This window comes from Lontra canadensis, unplaced genomic scaffold (assembly GCF_010015895.1).
Source record: "Lontra canadensis isolate GAN:19392208 unplaced genomic scaffold, GSC_riverotter_1.0 scaffold186, whole genome shotgun sequence".
NCBI lineage: Eukaryota > Metazoa > Chordata > Mammalia > Carnivora > Mustelidae > Lontra > Lontra canadensis.
Window position 1 is genome coordinate 873822 of NW_022631180.1, and position 21408 is coordinate 895229.

Here is a 21408-nt window from a genome sequence, read left to right on the forward strand (position 1 = left end):
TGCTCCGCAGGGACCTGCTTCTCCCTCTCCTTCTGCCTGCGCTCCCCCTGCTTGTGCTCCCTTGTTCTCAAATAAATAAATAAAGTTAAATTAAATTTAAAAAGGGAAATGCCAAGTGAGGCTGTCAGGTTGGCAGTTGTGTTTCTGAAAACTGGGCACACCTCTTGAGGGGTTCAAGGCAAAAGACTCAATGAAGCCAAAGAATAGGGAAAGGAAGGGTTTTACTGACACGTAAAGGAGAACACCGGGGATACTTCCCAAAGCAGCGTCTCCCTGCACAACACACTGGAGAAGTTTCAAGCTAAAGGTACAGACGTCATGACTCCTCTGACACAGGACACCTGACCCTCGGTAGGAACTGCTGTCTCTGCTGCTTCTGGCACCTGGGTGACACTCGTGCCACTCAAGCTGAAATGTCTCTGCACAGACTTGGCACCAGACCTGGGAGCCCACGGCTGCCACGTCCATGAGACCTGCCTCCAAGAAAGTGGAAGATGTTAAAGATACCTTTGCCAGAGGAGAAATGGAAAGTACAGACTTCTAATAATATCTACTGAAAATGAGATACTTGTGATTGGATCCTGTAGTCTGCCTTCCATTCCTGGGGTAAGGATTATGATTCCTTTGTTTACTCCTCCTGGAGGACAGACAGCCGTGCTATATAGCGTTCTGGTTAGATTCTCAGAATGCCCAGGGATTTGACTGGATATCCACTGCCTGATCTCCAGACCATTCTAGTAATCATCAAAATTTGCTGTATGCAGGAGCAAGTGCAACTCTGAAAAGGGGGTTCGGAGGGGGCCGCATTACAGAGGAAGTGTTTGGAACAGTAAAGGAAGATGTATCATTACACAGATATAAAAAACACAATCTTCTGTCACAATCTTCTCCTGCCCCGTTGACTGCAGCTGAGGAAGAATCACAACAAATTAAAATTAATGAGGCACAAACTGACATGGGTGGAGACACGCAGTGTCAGACACTACAAGGAGTAACATTTCTTATTTCTTGAGAAGCTTTTCAAACTTTGGGAACATTAAGTAACAGCTCGACTATGTGCAATTGGGAAATAGATATGAAGGATGAAATTATAATTTTGGCCAATACAACAAAGACAGAACAGAAACACTTGCCAAGGATTCAGCACGCTACCATTTCTTCCTGTGGAAACATGCCTATGAAGGAGACGGTTTGAAGTCCATAGTTTTTATTTATTCAATGCCGGGATACACATGCAATAAAGAGAACGGATACTGTATTCTAGCTGTGAGAGCCCTCTGCCAGAAACTGTTGAAAGACAACTACAAATGGATGTCATTAAAAAGATCGAGATAGGGTGCTTGGCTGGCTCAGTCAGGCAAGTGTCTGCCTTCAGCTCCAGGGTCATGGGATCAAGCCCCACATCTTGAGCCCTGTTTGGTAGGGAGCCTGTTTCTCCCTCTCCCTCTGCCCTCCCCTCTGCTTGTGCATGGTCTCTCTCTCTCTCAAATAAATAAAATTTTTAAAAAATATTTTATTTATTTATTTGACAGACAGAGATCACAAGTAGACAGAGACGCAGGCAGCAGGGGGGAGGAGGGGAAGCAGGCTCCCTGCTGAGCAGAGAGCCCGATGTGGAGCTCAATCCCAAGACCCTGAGATCATCACCTGAGCCAAAGGCAGAGGCTTAACCCACTGAGCAACCCAGGCTCCCATCAAATAAATAAAATCTTAAAAAAAAAAAAAAAGAAAGAAAGAAAAAGAAAGATCAAGAGAAAAAATGGGGATGAGTTGACAGCAGACTTCCTTTATGAAGAAGGACACCCAAAGCATTAGGCACGTAGCAAAGTTTTGCAAAACTGAAAGGTCCTGCAGCAAAACGAGGAATTAAAAAACTTACTAGGGGTCCAGCTGAAAGTGAAGCCACTGATGATTAAAATCATTGTATTTAGGATTCCAATCCTAGTTTTTTAAAAAGTCCAGCTTTACTACAGAACTGTTCGATCACTGCCCACAGGTCACCTGACCAAGCTCTTCATTTCTGTGTTTTTAAAGTCAAGGTTACAGAAGACTATATAGGATGTGCTTTAATTTTGTCTTACTGTTTTCTAAGTTGTGTGTAAAAGTATTTTTTAACTATTACCACTTTTTAATGGAATTCTTCTGGGCACTGTCCTCTCCATTAGAGTGTTTTTCCAACATTACCCAAGACCCCATGGCTGTATCAGGCTCAGGATTATTTTGTCTTTTGCTCATAGGGTAGTTCTAATGTTTATGTTGATGCATAGCAGTGAAAAAAAATGGAACAATGGGAAAGACCCTTGTTTTGGAATTACCAATTCATGGCCAATGGCCAACAGCCAGGCCACATGGTCAGGCAGAAGGACAATGGAAACATGGTCTACTAAAGGAATAGCCACAGGGGGGCTGGGCCCTTGCTCATTATGGGAATTTGTGGCGTATCAAAGGAGGACATGATGATGCCCATCACAAGAACCACAATTCTGAGTTTGGAAGTGGATTGGAATGGATGAGTGTGTTTCCTGGTGTCCTCTCTTGGGGTAGCCACCTAGGGCAGGGAAATAAGGGGATAGAGGGGGCTGTGGCAATGCAGGGAAAGGCTGAAATTCTACAGTCCACTTGCATCCTCTGTGGCACAAAATACCAAACAGAACTGTTCTGGCTGCCAACCAAACACCACAGAGAGCTAGGAGGCTGACCCCCCAGTAGGAAAGCCTTGAACATAGCTGGCAAGTCAAAGCCATAATGATAACCCTGAGGGGCAACAAAAGGGCCTTGACAGGAATGCATATTCTGGATTGAACTTTGCTCATTCAGCGGTAGATGCAAATGGTCAGAGTGCTATTAAAACAAACAAGCAAAAAACAGAGCATAGCTATGTTTCAATTAAAAGTCTAAAAAAAATAAAATGCACAGAGAGGACTGGTCCTGTGAGGACAGCTCAGGGAATGTGTGCACACCTCCACGCACTACCCGCAGAGCAAGATGCAGAACACGCTGAGCGTCGCAGAGATTCCCAGTCAATATGTCACCACAAAAGGTAACCACTCTCCGACTTCTGACATTATAAATTAGTTCTGGTCTTCAACTTCACATACAAAGGGTCATAATCCTGTGTGCGGCTTCTTTCACTCGGCGTCATGTCCGTGAGATTCCCCCATGCTGTAGGGTGTCGCCATGGTCCAGTCTTCCTCGGGGCTGCACGGTATCCCACTGTACGGATAAGCTACAACTTATGTATGTATTTTCCTGTCATACACATCTATATTGTTTCCCATTTGGGGCGATCATACACAGTACTGCTGAGAACATTCTCGTACACGGCTCTTGGTGCACGTGTGGAAAAAAAAGTACTGAACCAGCGAAGAATGCTCAGTCACAGTTCTTCACATCACAAACACACGACAAACCATTATGTCACACAATGGGAATACAGACATGCTGACAGAGTAACAGCTTCATGGAGAATGGGAACAGGCAGCAGAAACATTGTGGAAAAGGGGTGTTGGGGCCATGGAGGCATGAAGTGCTGGTTTACACCCCTTCACAGTGTGTGCTCCCACCCAGCGTGAGTGGGGCTACACGATGGTCCCAAGCACACACTTTTTCCTGGGGGATCTGAGGAGGAGGGGGAGGGGACAGGTGCCAGTGTGACTCTACACTCCTTCTGAAGGGAAAGGACCTCGGTATGACTGTGGTTCACCTCAACATTCTCTCATCTTACCTGATGCAGTCTCAGGACAGGGATGCAAGTGTGAGTGCCAGAAACGGGAAGGATCCTAAGACACTGTATGTACTTCATTAAACCCCAATGTGGTAATTCCTAAGGGCCTGAAGGGGAGGGCTGTGCCTTCACCTCATCCAGCAAAGTTGGGACTGTCGGTGAGCACAGCTACATCCCCTGGTTGTCCCTTACCCGCCAGTTCTGTCCCTGTGTTTCCCTCCCCTCGATGACCGAGAGTGGACTTGGGGGGAGGGGGCTTCTCAGACTCATGTTGCTGCCACAGTCTAGACCAGCACATCAGCCACACATAATGTCCCTTCCAATGGCAAAAAGTGCAGTATAAATGCAGAGAAGTAGAAATAGTAACTGAGGGTAAAGGAGGAGATACATTCACTATGTCATGAGGGAAATCCATAGTACATTAGTGCCCTGGAAGAAGTATGAGCAAGAGATGACACTGTCTCTTAGCTCTGTCATCCCAGACCCTGAGAGAGAAAGCCGTGTACTCTGAGAACATTCCTGCTTCTGGAACCTGGCAACACTGAATGGACCCGCAGACCTGAGTGGCCCTGGGAGACACTGTCCTCCAGCAGGAAGATGGGCTGACTGTTAATGACCGGATGGGACACGAGTACTGGGCCAGCATCTCCGTAGTTCTGGTCCCACTGCTGCAAGGGATCTGTGCTCAAAGACCACAGCATGGCTGCGGGATAAGTAAAATATGTGGTGTTTGTCCCCAGTTCCTGGCACCCAGCTCCCCAGCCCTTGGGATCTCCTGGGTGATAAGACTGTCACTGGTACCCTAATGAGATGACTTGGCCGAGGGTCTTAGACAGTTCAGGTTGGGGCTGGTGACCAGGAGGACCACGCCATGACTAGAGTTGGAGCCATAAGCCTCCCTCCCCAACCTCTGTGGAGAGGCTCTGGAGGCTGCTCTCTGTCCCCAACAGCCAGTGACTGAATCAAGCGTGCCTATGTCATGAAGCTTCCCCGAAGACTGCTCTACAGTGGGGTTCACAGAGCTTCTGAAATGGCGAACGCATCCACGTGCTCCGAGGGGGGTACTGAAAGGGTTCATAGACAAAAGGACGAGAGTGATACAACACGAAGGTCAAGCAAAGCTTTATTTCGCGCCAAGCATCAAGAATCAAACTGACCGGCCAGGGCCGTCTGTTGCAAAGAGGCGACCCCCCCCACCCCCAGCCTCACAGACTAACTCTTATAGAATAAAGGCCATGTGGTTGAGCCTGGCCACACACAGGTGGCCAATTGAATTACATTTTATCCCATAATAGTCATCTAATTCAGCCTATGACCTTGGCTAGAATTGGCGCCTTTGTCTGGCGCCCAAAATGGGGGGCTCACGCTCCCTGGCGGGTAATACCTGCGCTTTTACTTGATTGGACGTCTCCACCTGGCCGAACATGTCCTTGGCGGGTAGGGAGGTAATACGTGCTCTTTCCCTTGATTGGACGTTTCCATCTGGCCGGACACGTCCTTGAATCTGGACTCCGTTATCGGGGGCTATTTGGCCGTATTTCACCAATTCTGTTTCTAAGCACTTTCCTCTTGGGAGAAGGGGCAGGTTCAATCTAAGTTTACTGCGTAAACAACAAAATGGCTTGCTCTGGCTAAGTAGGCCCTTATAGGCACATTCCAAGTCCACGGGGGACAGAGGCTCCCGCACCGGAAACTGCGCGCTCCCACTGTCCCAAGTCTCTTCATCTGGCTGCTCGTGTGTTTCCTTATAATAAACCATAACAGTCAGCATGGAGTTTCCTGAGACCTAGGAGTCCTTCTAGCAAACTACTGAACATCCAGGGTACCCCCAACTTTGTAGCCAACTTGAACAACAGTGCCAGGCATTTGGGAACCTGAGAGTTGAGACTTGCCCGTGAGTTGAGGGCAACTTGCAGGATGAGTCCTCCCGCCTGTGTGTCCCATGCTCACCCCAGGTCGGCAGGGTCAAGAGTGAAATGAACGAATCAGAGGACACTCAGGTGGTGACAGGGAATCAAAGAGCTGGTCAGTTGGGGAAAGAAACCCTCTCCACCCCACAAAGAGAAATTGAGAGAGCAAGCAAGTAACCTGCGCCTCATCTTGTCTGGGAGCAAAGGATAAGCAGAACGGAGGACTGTCTATCATGTCCATCTGCCTGTGACCAGCTGCTCAGGGTCCTGTTGAGAAATGAGACAGCGGGCCCAGCATGGAGTCACGGATGCCACACACCACTGAGAATGTCAAACTTAATCTATCTCGACTTTAGCTCTCAGGTTCCCATGACCCTGGCACTGTTGTTCAAGTTGGGCAGCGGTCACGTAAACGCTGACAGATGCTAGAGAGTCTCTCCCCAGAACATCGTCACACACGGGGAAATAGACAGAGTCACACGACACGTCGGTGCACACAGAGAACTCACGTCTTGCAGACCCGGGACTTGTGGTCCTTGCAAGAACAAAAGAGGGCAAATCTGCCCTGAGCTATCAGGCCACCAGCCCACCTCACCACTGCCCATGTTTGTGAGCGAAAACTGCAGTGGATGACAGCTGGGTCTGATCATGTAGTGTCAGGGGAATGAGAGGACAGCTGTCATTTGTTACCTACTTGTTCCCTTGGCCAAACCTGAGCGCCTAAAAAGCACCAGGTTGAGATGCAGCCTCAGTCTGTGCTCCGAGAATGACAGTTAGTTGTTCTCTCTCCATCCCTTGCCCCCAGTACCCCAGCAGCCTTCTGATGTGAGGAGAATTTCGTGGTCAAGGCTTTGGAAGAGACCGCTTCCCTCCATAGATGAGGAAGACGTGTTTCCCCCACATCCTTCCAGTGGGACCCAGCTCCAGGGGAGCATACGCGGGACACGACTCACAACGGGGGGATAGAGAGAGGCTGCCACTGTGCACATTGCATGTGACAAGGGGCATGAGTGGCAGTGTGTCGCCCAGGCCCACGAGCGGCTGCAGTGGCCCATGTCCCGACCCAACCAAGTCAGCAGTGCTAGTGGTGACCACTGTGCCCGCGGCAGAGGCTGGGGTTCCTGTGTGAGAGGCAGCCAGACGGCCACTGCGGGTGTGCTTCTGGCTGCGCAGCCTAACCTGTTCCCTGACCATCCCCAGGAACACGTTACATCCACAGAAGATGCACGTGCGTACGCGTGTGTGTGCACTACCTTCTGTCCGAGTTCGAGCAGGGCTGGGTTCCAGGGTTTGCTCAGAGGAACAGCTGCAGAGAGCAAGTGTTCAGAGATGCTCGTCATCCTGCTGTGAACCGCTCCCTAATCCTCCCCCTGATGACACCCCATAAAGAAACAATGCCGTAAATCTCACACATCACACCTCATGACAACAAATGTCCTCCCTCAATTTACGAGGGAAAAAAACATAGTAACTGAGATTTTAATGTCCCTTCCACCCTGGCCTGCTCACCTCTCTGACCTCACTGGCTCCAGATCCAGCTGAGCACCAGGCTCGCTTGTGGTGCTTCTCAGAACACACGGGCCTCTCCCCAGACCCACAGACTCTGAATCTCCCTAGACTGACAGACTCCAACTATTTGGGACATGTCCAATGGATCACCCCCACCACATTTACATTCAGTCTGAGCGTAACTCCTTCCTTTTCCACCTGCTGAAAGAAAACATCCCATGAGATGACATGCAGGAGGCAGGGCCCGAGATCCTAGTTGAAATAGATAGCTTGGACCACAGGGAAGTTTCCAGAACGGTCACTACAGACCTAGGGCAGGATCAGGATCATGAAGGAAAGAGACGGCAGGGCGAGACTAACCCTCTTCCTGAAGTCTGTCCTCAGCAAGGACCTGGCTCTCTGACCTGTGACTTCTGGGAACTGGGTCCGTTACCACATCCATCAGGGTGATTAATATATCCCTTACTCACACCTGTGCTTTACTACAGTGAATGTAGCAATGAGCCCCACAGTGGACAGGCACATGTGTGCAGATGACACTGCCCAAAAACAAGGCAGGACAGACTTCTACCTGAGCTTAAGACACTGCAGAAGGACAAGAAAACTCAGAGCACCTCCCTTCCCTACCTGAGCTCTCCTTCCTCCACATGACAGCTCCAACCACCACAGTACCAGGGACCACAACAAGAATCAGGCCAGCCACAAAGCCCATGATGGGAATGGGGGGCTGGGGAGGGGACTCTGGGAAGAGAGGATAAGGTGAGAGCCTTGACCCCCAGGTCTTAGCCCAGACCCTACTGAAGATCTCCAAAATAGCTCCCGATGTTCCTGACAGGAGACTCTGTGCCCAGGTGTCCCTCCTTACCACATCTGAAGGTAATGTGCTCTGGCAGCCCCTCATGCTGCGCATGGCATGTGTATCTCTGCTTCTGTCCAGAAGGCTCCACCACAGCCACAACTTCTGAAAGTTTCCATCTCCTGCAGGCCTGGTCTCCACAAGCTCTGTGTCCTGCTTCAGGTCCTCCTCATCACGCTGCCAGGTCAGGGTGATCTCCACAGGGTAGAAGCCCAGGGTCCAACACCTCAACACGACCTCATGGTCAGAGGCGGGATGGTAGGTGACATGTGTCTTCGGGGCATCTGAAGAGAAGGGTCAGAAAATTCAGGAATTTAGGGAGGAGTTAAGATGATAGAGGAGTAGGGGTCCCGAAGTTCATCTGGTCCCTGGAATCAGCTAGATAGTTATCAAACTGTTCTGAACACATAGGAATCAATGGGAGCTGTGAAGAAAGAAATGCCGCAAGGCTACAAGTAGGAAAGTGACTTGCTTCAGGAGGCAGCTGCCAAGTATTATAAACAGCAGAGCACAAAATCGGGACTTTTAGAAATCTGCTCCAGTGCAGGAGGTCTCTGGCTTAAAGGTACTCAGGTGTCGGAGTGGGGTGGAATCCGAGGTGGGACAGCACGGTCTCAGGATCCCCAGGGTCACTGAAAGAACAGGGGTGCCTGAGTGCACAAAGATCCCAGGCATCGGAGCAGGGAAGCCGGCTGCATGCTGTGAGTCTGGGTGCTGGCTTTCTGCTCCGTGTTGCCATAAAGCGGGAACCGCTGCACAATTCAGTGAACCGCTCTCTGAGCAGGGGCCCAGTAAGCAGCAGAATCCCAGGAAGACCCCCACCTCCCTTGGGTGGAACTGCGCTGGTCCCTGCTGCAGGAGTCTATCAAGTTTGGAGTTTTGAGACTCAGTCATGTTCCTGACGTAAGAACGCGTGGTCACAGGCTGGGTGAACACAGAGTTCATAGGGAAACCAGGGGGCCAGACTGATTGATTGCTTTTCTGTGCAGCTCACTAAAGAGTGGGCAATGTGAATTTTCAGATCCAGGGCTAGAGAGCAAGGTGCAGCCATATTCACCCCACTGATCAGAGCTGAAAGCCTCAGGGACCAAAACAGCGTCACCTAGTGGAATCCAGAGATTGAAGCAGTGATCAAAAACCTCCCAAAAAACAAGAGTCTGGGGCCTGATGGATTCTCTGGGAAATTCTACCAAACATTCAAAGAAGAAATAATACCTATTCTTCTGAAACTGTTCCAAAAATAGAAACAGACAGAAAACTTTCAGACTCTTTCTATGAGGCCAGCTTTTCCTTGAGCCCCAAACCAGGCAACAACCCCATCAAAAAGGAGAATTTCAGGCCAATATCCTTGATGAATTGGATGTCAAAATTCTCAACAAGATCCTGGCTAATACAATCCAACAGTACATTAAAAGGATTAGCCATCACCACCAGATGGGATTTATCCCTGGGATTTAAGAGTGGTCCAACATTCCTAATCAATCAATGCAATAGAACACATAAATAAAAGAAGAGAAAAGAACCATATGGTCCTCTCAATTGATGCACATAAAGCATTTGACAAAATACAGCATCCTTTCCGGATTCAAACTCTTCAGAGTATAGGGATAGAGGGAACATTCCTCAAGTTCATAAAATCCACCTATGAAGAACCCACAGTGAATATCGTTCTCAATAGGGGAAAGCTGACAGCCTTCCCATGGAGATCAGGAACATGACAAGGATGCCCACTCTCCACTGTTGTTCAACATAGTACCAGAAGTCCTAGCAACAGCAATCAGACCACAAAAAGAACTAACAGATACTCAAATTGGAAAAGAAGAAGTCAAACTCTCTGTCTTTGCAAATGACATGTACACTATGTAGAAAACCCAGAAGTCTCTACCTTCAAATTACTAGAACACATACAGCAATTCAGTAATGTAGCCGAGTACAAAATCAATGCACAGACACCAGTTGCTTTCTTAAACACTAACAATGAAAGTGTAGAAAGAGAGATTAGAGAATCGATTCCATTTACAATAGTACCAAAAACCATAAGATATCTTGGAATACCAAGGAGGTAAAGGATCTATATTCTAGGAACTACAAAACACCCATGAAAGAAATCGAAGAAGACACTAAAAGATGGGAAAACATTCCATGCTCATGGATTGGAAGAATAAGTATTGTTAAAATGACTAAGCTGCCCAGAGCAATCTATACTTTCAATGCCATCCCTATCAAAATACCAATGGCATTTTTCAAAGTGCTGGAACAAACAATCCTAAAATTTGTATGGAACCAGTCACCAAAAAAATGTTGAAAAATAAAAACAAAGCTGGGAGCATCACGTTGCCTGTTTTCAAGCTATATTACAAAGCTGTGATCACCAAGACAGCATGGTACTGGCACAAAAACAGACACATAGACCAATGGGACAGAATAGAGAGCCTATATATGGACTCTCAGCTTTATGGTCAACTAATCTTCAGCAAGGCAGGAAAAAAATATCCAATGGAAAAAAGACAGTCTCTTCAATAAATGGTGCTGGGAAAATTGGACCGCTCTATACAGAAGAATGAAACTGGACCATTCTCTTACACCATACACAAAGATAAACTCGAAATGGATGAAAAACCTCAATGTGAGACAGGAATCCTCAAAATTCTAGAGGAGAACATAGGCAGCAACCTCTTCAACATCGGCCACAGCAACTTTTAAGAAACGTCTCCAAAGGCAAGGGAAACAAAAGTGAAAATGAACTTTTGGGACTTTGTCAAGATAAAAAGCAAAGAGGCAACCCACAAATGGGAGAAGATTTTTGCCAATGGCACTACAAAGGGTTGATATCAAAGATCTATAAAGAACTTCTCAAACTCAACACCCAATAAAACAGATAATCAAGTCCAAAAAATGGGCAGAAGACATGAGCAGACACTTCTCTGAGGAAGACATACCAATGTCTGACAGACACATGAAAAGTGTTCATCATCAGTAGCCATCAGGGAAATTAAAATCAAAGCCACATTGAGATACCACCTCTCACAAGTCAGAATGACTAAAATTAATAAGTCAGGAGACAACAAATGTTGGCAAGGATGTGGAGAAAGGAGAACCCTCCTACACTGTTGGTGGGAATGCAAGCTTCTGCAGCCACTCTGGGAAACAGTATGGATGTTACTCATAGAGTTGAAAATAGAGCTACCCTACAACCCAGCAATTGTACCACTGAGTATTTACCCTAAAGATACCAATGTAGTGATCCGAAGGAGCACGTGTATAGCAATGTTTATAGCAACAATGTCCACAATAGTGAAACTATGGAAAGAGCCCATATGTCCATCAGTGATAAATGGATAAAGATATGGTACGCGCGCGCACGCGCACACACACACACACACACACACACACGCAGGAATAATACTCAGCCATTTAAAAATGAGAATTTGCTATTTGCAATGATGTAAATGGAAATAGAAGGTATTATGCTAAGCAAAATAAGTCAACCAGAGAAAGATAATTATATGATCTCATTCACATGTGGAATTTGAGAAACGAAACAGAGAATCAGAGAGGAAGAGAGGAAAAAATAAAACAAGATGAAGCCAGTGAGAGAGACAAACCATAAGGGACTCTTAATCATAGGAAACAAACTGAGGGTTGCTGGAGGAGATGCGGGTAGAGGGATGGTGCCACTGGGTGATGGTCGTTAAGGAGGGTATATTTTGTAATGAGCACTGGGTGTTATATAAGACTGATGAACCACAGTCCTGTACTCTGAAACCAATAAAACATTGAATGTTAATTAATTGAATTTACATTTTAAAGTGTTGGAAAAAATTAGAAGATAAAAATAAAAAGCTAAAAAAAGGTTTCCTGAAGTTTGAGAGAGGAAATAAACAGAAGCACTGAGGGCCTTCCAGGTTCCACAAGTTAGTTGGGCTTCCTCTGGGTGTGGGGAGGCAAGAGTGTGTGAAGAGCCAGCATGGAGGGGACTGTGCCCAGCCCGTGCTCAGTGTCTCCTCAGCTTTGACATGGCCACAGCTCTGCTGGTCATCCTTGGTGCTCCTTTGTCCCTCATCCCATCAGTGTAAACTTGTCCCACCAGGTCCTGGGATCACAAGGACTCAATCTCTCTTGTCTCCAGGACCTTGGGCAGCAAGCGCTTCCTGTGAACAGGGTTGCCAAGGCTTAGGCCTGGATCAGGACTCATCCCCCAAGTTTTGCCTGTCTTTCCTCTTCCTCCTCCTCCTCCTCCTCCTCCTCGTCCCCCTCTTTGTTTCTATGGAGAATTAGGCCTGTTGTTGTTCTTGGGTACAAGTTCTGCTCTCATGTTCTCTGGTGTTCCCAGTCTGGGACAGCCCCAGGTGTCCTCTGGTCTCTCATTGTCCCCACAAGGCCCAGAGAGTCCCTGCACACAGGAGTATCTCTGGGTTTGAAAGGCGACTTTTTCAGACCCATCCATCTCTTCTCCTTCTAGGGCTGTTCTGGATCATTCTTTCCATCTTTCCCCCATCTTTTTTAAAAAGCAGATTATGGAGTTAGAGACAGCAACTGATAATTTCTCATCCTTATTAAATTTCCCTATTTAGTTTCTATTTTCTTGGCTCACCCACATGCCCGTCTGCTCTTCTAGTAATTCCAGTTCTGGCTCCACTCCTAATTCATAGAGTGATGAAACAGTGTCTAATTTGAATTCACATTTCTCTGGAATACATGACCCATAAGCCTAGATACGCCTTTCCTGAAGGGAAGACTCATTGTTTCCTGCACATGCAGGAGGGATGATGTGGGGAGGTGGACCTGGGGATGTGGAAGAGACCACCACTGGTGAGAAAAGTGATAGCTTCCATGAACAGCTGTGGCCTAAGGCTCATCTAGAAGAGAGAGGCTCTCTGTGCAGATCACTTCTCCAAGTGATAACTGAGCGTCAGCCCAGGAACACTATTGTAGCATCTAGGACACCTCAGTGAAGTAGAAACAGACCAAATGGGCCCGCCAGGTGGGTCGTATGTGCTGGTAGTGAGGGGCAGACTGCGCTAGTAACTAAGGGAAGTGTGTGTGTTAGAGGTTGGTAAATGCAGTGAGGAAGGGGACCCAGAGGACACCTGTGTGGGGACAGGGAAGATGGCCACTTTACAACAGTGATAAGTGTGTGCCTCCCTGAGAAAGTGACCTCTGAGAGATTTGAATGAAATAAGGAATTGTGTAAGAAGCGGTCTGGGGGAAGTTCTTTCCAGGCAGGGAGCCTCCAGTGCACACGCACTAGGGCAGGAGCATGTCCTGTGTTCAAGAAGGGGTGAGGAGGTCACTGCAGCTGCAGCAGAGAGCAGGTGACATGAGGTCAGATACTGACCACATCATGTAGGCCTGAGGATGTGAGAAGGGTTTTGAGTTTTCTCAGAGTGAAACGTGTAGTTACAAAAATAAACAGAACAGGGTAGGGGCAAGATGGCAGAGGCTAGGGGACCCTACTTCAACCAGTCCCCTGAATTGAGCTGGATAGCCATCAGAGCACTCTGAACACCCATGACATCAGCCTGAAATGTAAGATTATGCATCTGGATCTCTACGGGGGCAGAGGATCATCAGTCAAGAGGTACAAAACATGGAGTTGGGATTGTGCAGGCAGATATTGGAGGAGAAACAGAAGGGGGAGGGAGCCACCATTAGAAGGGGGAGGGTAGCCGCATACATTACTCACTGCTTGTCAAGGTAAGTGTACTCTTACTCTCCTCTTCCTGTTTCACCCAAACCCCGTGCCCCTATGCACCTCTGGTAACCATCCATTTGTTCTCTATAGTTATGTTTATTACTGTATATCTATGTGTTTATATGTGTTTATATTCCATTTTTTTATTTCTCTTGTTTTGTTTCTTAAATTCCACATATGAGTAAAATCATACGATCTTTGTCTTTCTCTGACTATTCTGCTTGCATGATACTCTCTTGATCCATCCATGTGGCTGCAAATGGCAAGATTTCATTCTTTTTTTATGGATGAATAACATTTCATTGAATAATTGTACCACATCTTCTTAATACATTCATCTATTGATAGATATGTGGGCTATTTTCATAATGGGACTATTGTAAATCATGCTGCAATTAACTAGGGATGCACAGAGATTTTTGAATTAATGTCTTCATATTCTTAGGGTAAATACCCAGTAGTGAAATTCTGGATCATATGGTAATTCTATTTTTAATTTTCTGAGGAACCTCTATACTGTTTTCCACAGTGACTATACCAGTTTACATGCCCATTAATAGTGCCGGGTTTCTTTGGCAGAAATGGTTCAGCCCTGGGGCAGAGATTTTCTCTGTTGGATCCTTTGAGCCTCCCACCCAACAACCCCGTCCAAGGAAGCCCTCTTTGTCTGATGGAATGCACATATGTTCCGCTGGTGCATTGTACTGTGATCCACCTGTCCTTAAGCCTCTTAATAAAGAATAGAGACACCAATCATGTGGAGACAGAAGTGAATCCTCCCAGGGGTGCCTGGGAGGCTCAGCTGGTTGAATCCAACTCTTCATTTCAGCTCACCCATGATCTCAAGGTTGTGAGATTGAGCCCAGTGTGGGGCTCCATGCTCAGTGCAGAGTCTGTGGGATTCTCTTTCTCCCTCTCTCTCTTCCCCTCTGTCTGCTCATGCAATCTCTTATTCTGTAAATCATCAATCAATCAATGAATAAATAAATATAAATAAAACAAAAAAGAAGAAGAGGGAGAATGAGAAGGAAGAGGAGGAGGAGGAGGAAGAGAGTAAGGAGGAGGAGGGGAAGAAATAGTGATTCCTCCTAGTGTGGACAGTCCACGGAGGCAGTGGTCAGAAAACTGAACCAAGGAACATAGGCGTCAGGCAGGAGAGGAAGCCCTAGCCTCGCTGTCACAAAGAGTTGTTCCCTTATAGTGCCCTCAGCCCAAGAACCCACCCTTCATGCCCTACCCGGAGCATCAACACATGGCTCCAACAGAGTGAGGCCTGGATCCTGGGTCCAACAACATGCCTGTCCAAAGGAACTGGGTCCTATGAAGCACAACAGACTTGGAGAACGAGAGCTTCAGCCAGAGGTGGAAAGGTGAGAGAAACAACCCTGATCTCTCTCTCTCTTTCCCTTAGAGGGGAGCAGGGCTAACCTTGTACCTCACTGGCTCTGTGCTTTCTTCTCCAGTGCTCCCATCCCTGAACATGACCTGCAGCCAGACCTTGGAGGTCAAGGCCAGCCTGACAGGATGGGTGTTCTGTTTCTCTCCCAGGAATATCTCCCTGACCAGTATGCCCAGCAGTTTATGGGAGTCCTGCCTAGTGAGAACGGGACCTACTGGATGTGTGTGGCCATAAGGATTCTTTAGAGAGAGGATCAGAGGTTCACTTGCTACATGGAAGCCACAGGGAATTGAAGTGAACAACCTGTGCCCTCACATTCTGGGCCTGGTCAGGACAGGAGGCAGGGTGCAGAGAAGATAGCAGGGCTGTGGTCCTGGGGTAGCCAGGTCAATATAAAACCCTTTTCCAGGAAAGGCCCTGGTGCATCAGAGTGCAAGAACAACCCTCTGTTTTTCTTATTGTTGCTGGTTTCCTTATTGTCATTCCTTTTTTTTTTTAAATTAATTAATTTATTTTTAAATTTATTGTCAGCATAACAGTATTCATTGTTTTTGCACCACACCCAGTGCTCCATGCAATCCGTGCCCTCTCTAATACCCACCACCTGGTTCCCACAACCTCCCACCCCCCGCCCCTTCAAACCCCTCAGATTGTTTTTCAGAGTCCATAGTCTCTCATGGTTCACCTCCCCTTTCAATTTCCCCCAACTCCCTTCTCCTCTCTAACTCCCCTTGTCCCCCATGCTATTTGTTATGCTCCACAAATAAGTGAACCATATGATAATTGACTCTCTCTGCTTGACTTATTTCACTCAGCATAATGTCATTCTTGCATGAGTCCTCTCTCTAAGAACAAAAAGTCAACAAGAGCTATGGGAGCCCAAGTGAGAAATCTGGGCAGTGGGTGGGATGGGAGAGGCTCTCGGGGCTATGGGGGTCCCTCATGTCTCCCTCTGCACAATATGGAGGGAAAAACAAGCCTCTGTAACAGGAGCTGAAGTCAGAGTGCTGAGAGAGTGGGAGCCACATGTGCATATACACCCTTAGCACTACACAAAGCCAAGGTCCCTGGGGCCCTTGAGTGGTGAGCATGACCTCTCCTTGCTCTGCATGAGGGTTGGGTAGTGGGGGCTGAGGAACCCTGCTCTGAGCTGGTCCCTACTTCTTTCTACCCTCAGGCTCAGCAAGGTTGGTCCAGGGGCATTTCCAGGTAAGAGATAGAGGAGAGGGGATGACAGTGGCAGTTTCAGGATGCAGAGGGTGGATAGATAGCCTCAGAGATGGGGGTCTCAAGAATCTCCTACACCTCACTTACAAAAAGGTTGTAAGAGGCACTGCCTGAATTGCCTGTGGAGTCCCTGCTAGGAAAGGGGCAGGAAGGCTCTGGCAGCCTCAGCCAGGAGCATTTGGGGAGGACCTGTGATTCCAGATGCGAGTGGACCAAGAAGGAGCAAGGAAGTCCTCGTGCACCTGAAAGCTGGGCCAGGGATGAGGGTGGAGGGCTGTGAGCATGGGATTTTCCTGTGTCAGGTCATGTACAGACCCCACTGCAGCCTCTTTTTCTAGAATGCCTGCCAGTCATCTGAGCTTTCTGATGTGCCTTCCAGTTAGGAGCTACTGGCTCAGGGGAGGGGAGGGGAGGGAGGAGACTGAGCTGCCAGTGGGGTCTGTGCCTGTGGTTGAGCATGGCCAACAAGCAGACAACAGCCCTGGTGCACAAGTGGTTATGCAAGTGGAGATCAAGACATCCAGGGAGAGAAGGTGCTGTGTTTGGGAACACTGCCTGGCCTCAAGGAAGAGGTAATAGGACTTGTCCTTCAGGGATGCCCTGTGCTCCTTGGGTGGAAGTGTTGGGGCTTGAGAGGAGGGAAGGCTTTGAGTTGCTGCTCCAGAGTGGTGTTCTTGGTCCCAGGGCCCTTTCCTGCTCCTGTCCTGTGGTCAGTGGAAGCAGGCCCAGGTGTCGATGCTGAGGGATCATGTGGGGCAGGGGAAGACCAGTAGAGGCTGAGAAAAGAAGTGAGAGAGAGAAAATAGTGAAGGTGTTATCCTCCTTCAGAAAAAGGCAAAGCTGAGTTTGGACAACTGAAGAAGTCCTGAGAGCACACAAAGCAATATTTGGCACCAGATGGCCTTCTATTGGTTTCTTTTTCCTCCCTGAGCTTGTTAGCTTTCAAGATCTAGATTAACACCAGATGGCACCAACGGGCCATAATGGCAGCAAGCAGCATTTAACAGCCTCAGTCCAATCCCCAGTGAGAGGCAACATATTCCAGAATATTCTAGACCATTCATATCTCTAGATGACTGTAGCCCCAACCCATGTCACACAGAGCAGAAGAGCTACTGCTAGTGGTTGTGGAGATTTTTGTTATCTAGCAATAGGTAACAGCAATGTATAATGTACTACTAATATTACATTTTATTTATTGTCTGTCTTTCCGGTGATATGGGAAACATTAGGACAATATGTGCTGTGACTCTGGCATTAAATGATTACCAGGCCTAACACAGAGATTGGCCCAGAGGCATTCATGGACTATACCTAGAGGAATGAATGAATGAATGAATGCTGTGATCAGAATTCCTCAGAGTTGGGCTTGGAGCTGGTAAGAGGAACGTTTATAGGCATTTCATATGGGGAGTTCTTTATGAAGTGCGTGTGCATCTGCACGAGTTCCTATGTGAGTTTAGTATGTATGTATTGGTCTTGGTTGCCTGAAAAAGGAACCAGAAATATGAAGAGTACCTCCTGCACTCATATTCCAAACACATGGGCAGTATCAACAGATAGCACCTAACCACGAGATGCCTCTGAGATGTCTTGGGCTTGGGAAGGGGCTTTAGTTATGTTGTAGATCATTGACTCAACTGCAGGGCTTAAGGCCCTTTGGAGCGCGTGGTGAGCCACCGTTAAATCCCCAGATCAGCCATCAGGCTAGAAATGAAATTTGAGGTTGAGTAGCAGAGCTCCTATCTAACTGTTAAGGGTAGCAGACAGTGGGACCTGAGGTGGTCAGGACTGAAGATTGGCATTGACATCATTTAACATAACTGAGGAAAGAGCCAGTATCCCAGCCTCTAGCTTTAGAGACAGTAGTAGGAACGAGTGACAGGAACTTGTCTCCAAAGTCATCTCCGTGGAAAGTGGCAGTGTGTTTATTGGAACATCTGGCATATTTGTGGGGCTGGCTACAGATCTGGGAATCAACAGTTCTGGCTTGGAGACCTCTCTGTTCCCTAAAGCCAGAGTCCCTGGGCACTCAGTGGGGAGGAAACATCAATATCAGTGTAGATTTTTGGGAAACACTTCACAAGCCAAACCTGACCAGACATGCATCACCCCTTTATGTAGGGCCCTGTGCTAGTGTCATAGGTCAGGGACACACTGGGGAGGTAATGAGTGAGCAGGAATAAAGGGGCTCAGGTCTTCTGTCCTCAGCCCTGTGACCACAAAGAGGTACTGCCACTCTGCTCTCAGATTCTCAACAAACAGCACTGAGGTGGGGATTGGGGGGAGGGGCTGGAAGAAATGGGGATGTAGAAAGTACACACATGTTCAGGAAAAAGTGTAGGCTCAAAATGACATGTGGAGAGCTGATGTGTATACCTAAGGATGATTTCTGGCACACAGCCTAGAACAATATGGAAATTAATACAAACAGCAAACATGTTGATGGGAGAATCTGATTTTCAGAGTTACCACATCATAAGATTGAGATGACACATTTTCAAAAATAACAAAACACAAAGTGTACAAAGAAACCGGACAACATGACCCGTTCCAAGTGAAAAAAAAAAAAAAAAGCAGAAAGTGCTCCTATGGAAGATCAGATGGTGGACTTACTAGACAAGGACTTTAAATCAATTGTCTGTATCATGCTCTGAACATTAAAGAAGTAAAAAAAATTAGATATGGATAAAATAAAATATTTACAAAGATATACAAAACACAAAAAGAAACTAAAAGGAAATTCCAGTGCTGATATGCACAATAACTCAAATGAAAGTTTTACTAGAGGTGTTCAAGAGCAGATTTCAGCAAGTAGAAGAAAGAATCACTCAACTTGAAGGGAGGACCATTGAAATGATCAAGTCTGAGGAACAAAATGAACACAACTGAAGAAAAGGGAAGAGAGCCTACTGGAGCACTGACATAACATAAAGGGAACCAACATAAGCATTTTGGGAGTTGCAGACAGAAGAGAAAGAAAAAGGTAAGAGAGATTGTTTGAAGAAATAATGACTGAAAACTCACCCAAATTCAAGAAAAACATAAACATACTCCAATCAAATCGTACAGCTTGTCAGAATAGTGAAAGAGAGATGATCCAACTATATGTTAGTTAAAAGAGACTCACTTTATCAAAAAACACTAATAGTTTGACAGTGAAAGGATGGGAAAAGGTATTCTGTGCACAAAATAACCCAAAGAGAACTGGAGTATTTCTACGAATATCAGTCAAAATAGACTTAAAAAAAATGTAGAAGAGACAAAAAGAACAGTATCTGTGAACACAAGTTTCAATAGCACATGAAAATGTAACAATTATAAATGAGTAGCATTTAATAACAGATCAACAAAATCTATGAAGCTAAGCTTCATAGAATGAAATGCAGAAGTAGAGAGACCCACAATAATAGTTGGAGAATTCAATATCCCATTCTCAAAATTAGATAGAGCAACTAAACAGAAGAAAATTAAGGAAACAGAGGGCTTGAGCAATATAAAAAACCAACTGGACCTGACACCCATATACAGAACAGTCTACCCACAAATAACAGAATATACATTCTTCTCCAGGGTACATGGGACCATTCCCAGGATGCATCACATGTCAGACCACAAATTAAGACTCAACAGAATCAAAAAGAGAGATATCACACAAACTATCCAACCACAAAGGGATGCAGTTAGAAATCAACAACAAAAGGAAAACTGGAAAATTCACAAATTGGTAGAAATTAAACACTCTTAACAAAGGGGCTGAAGGAAATCACAAGTAAAATACGTACAAAATATTTAAGTCAGTGACCATATCCTCCGTGAGAGTTCTGCTTGTCCCCTTCATACCCTGCCTGCCTTCCTCCCTCCAGAAGAGCTGGCTGCGTGGTGACAGGCTAAGGAGGAAGAGAGAGAGGAGGACCAAGAGAAGAAAGACCTGGCCACATCTGGGTGGTGTCTGCAGTGCCAGCAGGGGAGGTAGCGGCTGTGGTGACAGTGTGGGTTGCACTGTGGAGGACAGAGTGTTTGGGAGGGGGGCTGGGGTTGGGGGGCTCTCTCCTCGTACTATCATCCAGACACCTGGGCTGCAGCCCCTCAGGTGCAGAAGATGAATAATCTCTCCTATAGTGACCCACGTGCCCTCTTCTTCTGTCCACCTTGCCCTGGAAAACTGGCTTTGTAATTACCTTCTTTGCCACCTGATCCAACTTACATGCCAACGTGCGATGCACTTGAAAACCACTGGACTTCACACCAGTCAGAAGGAGCAGACTGACAGTACTCTTCTAGAGAAAAAGATGCTATTGAGAGTGTTCCATGACTAGAACCAGTCAAGGCAACAGAATTGCCTGTATTTTGTGTGTTGTTCACCCAATGCCTCGTATGCTTTACTCTTCTCACATGGAAATGCTGTTGATTTTGATCAGATGATCAGCTTTTACATACCATTGGGATCATGGATTAATTGTAGTATATTCTCGTATGCTTATTCTAGGTATGGATCAAGTCCTGGGAAACCAACAGAGAAGAATCTCTATGAAGGTAGAGGAGCTGCTTAGCTTGTTCTTAGGACAAGATGTGGCATTCACCCTGAAAATGTAATCATATATGGCCAAAGTAGATGTACAGCTCCATTTGTAGATCTTGCTTCTCGGTTTGAGAGTGCTGCTGTTACTCTTCATTCTCCTTTGACCTTGGGAATGCCAGTCACTCTTCCTGATACCAGAAGACCTATTCTTTTGATGCATTCCTAAACATTGACAAAATCTCTATGATAACTTCACCGGTGTTAGTAACTCATGAGACTGAATAAAGGACAGGCAAGACTAGGTAGGAAGATGACATAGGGGGCTATGTAACCAGGCTCACAGAAGACCCACATGTGGAGAGAACAATATGGCAGAAGGTGAGGGGCCAGAAAAGAAAAGAAGGAGAGTAGAGGAGCTACTGGCTGAGAAAATGGCTGTTGATGGTGGGTGTGGGGACACTAGAGACTGGGAAGGTTGCTGGAACCATGTAAAGAAGTTCCTCGAGTGATCTGAATCCTTCACACACACCCATTCCGAACCCAGCACTGAATATCTCCAGTTCTTG

General features: G+C 46.7%; 1 protein-coding gene and 2 pseudogenes across 1 annotated transcript; 2 read left to right on the top strand and 1 right to left on the bottom strand.

The window, feature by feature from the left end:
- The first annotated feature begins 108 nt into the window (after nt 1-108).
- Nucleotides 109-1916, top strand: LOC116860918 (annotated as a pseudogene).
- A 2822-nt stretch (nt 1917-4738) lies between these two features.
- Nucleotides 4739-14924, bottom strand: LOC116860919 (putative HLA class I histocompatibility antigen, alpha chain H). Its single transcript, XM_032847262.1, is given in 7 exon segments — nt 4739-4788; nt 6588-6755; nt 7300-7341; nt 7771-7884; nt 8009-8101; nt 8104-8283; nt 14918-14924. Coding segments are annotated over 7 exon segments (654 nt in total).
- A 5498-nt stretch (nt 14925-20422) lies between these two features.
- LOC116860920 lies at nt 20423-21127 on the top strand (annotated as a pseudogene).
- The last annotated feature ends 281 nt before the right edge of the window (nt 21128-21408 follow it).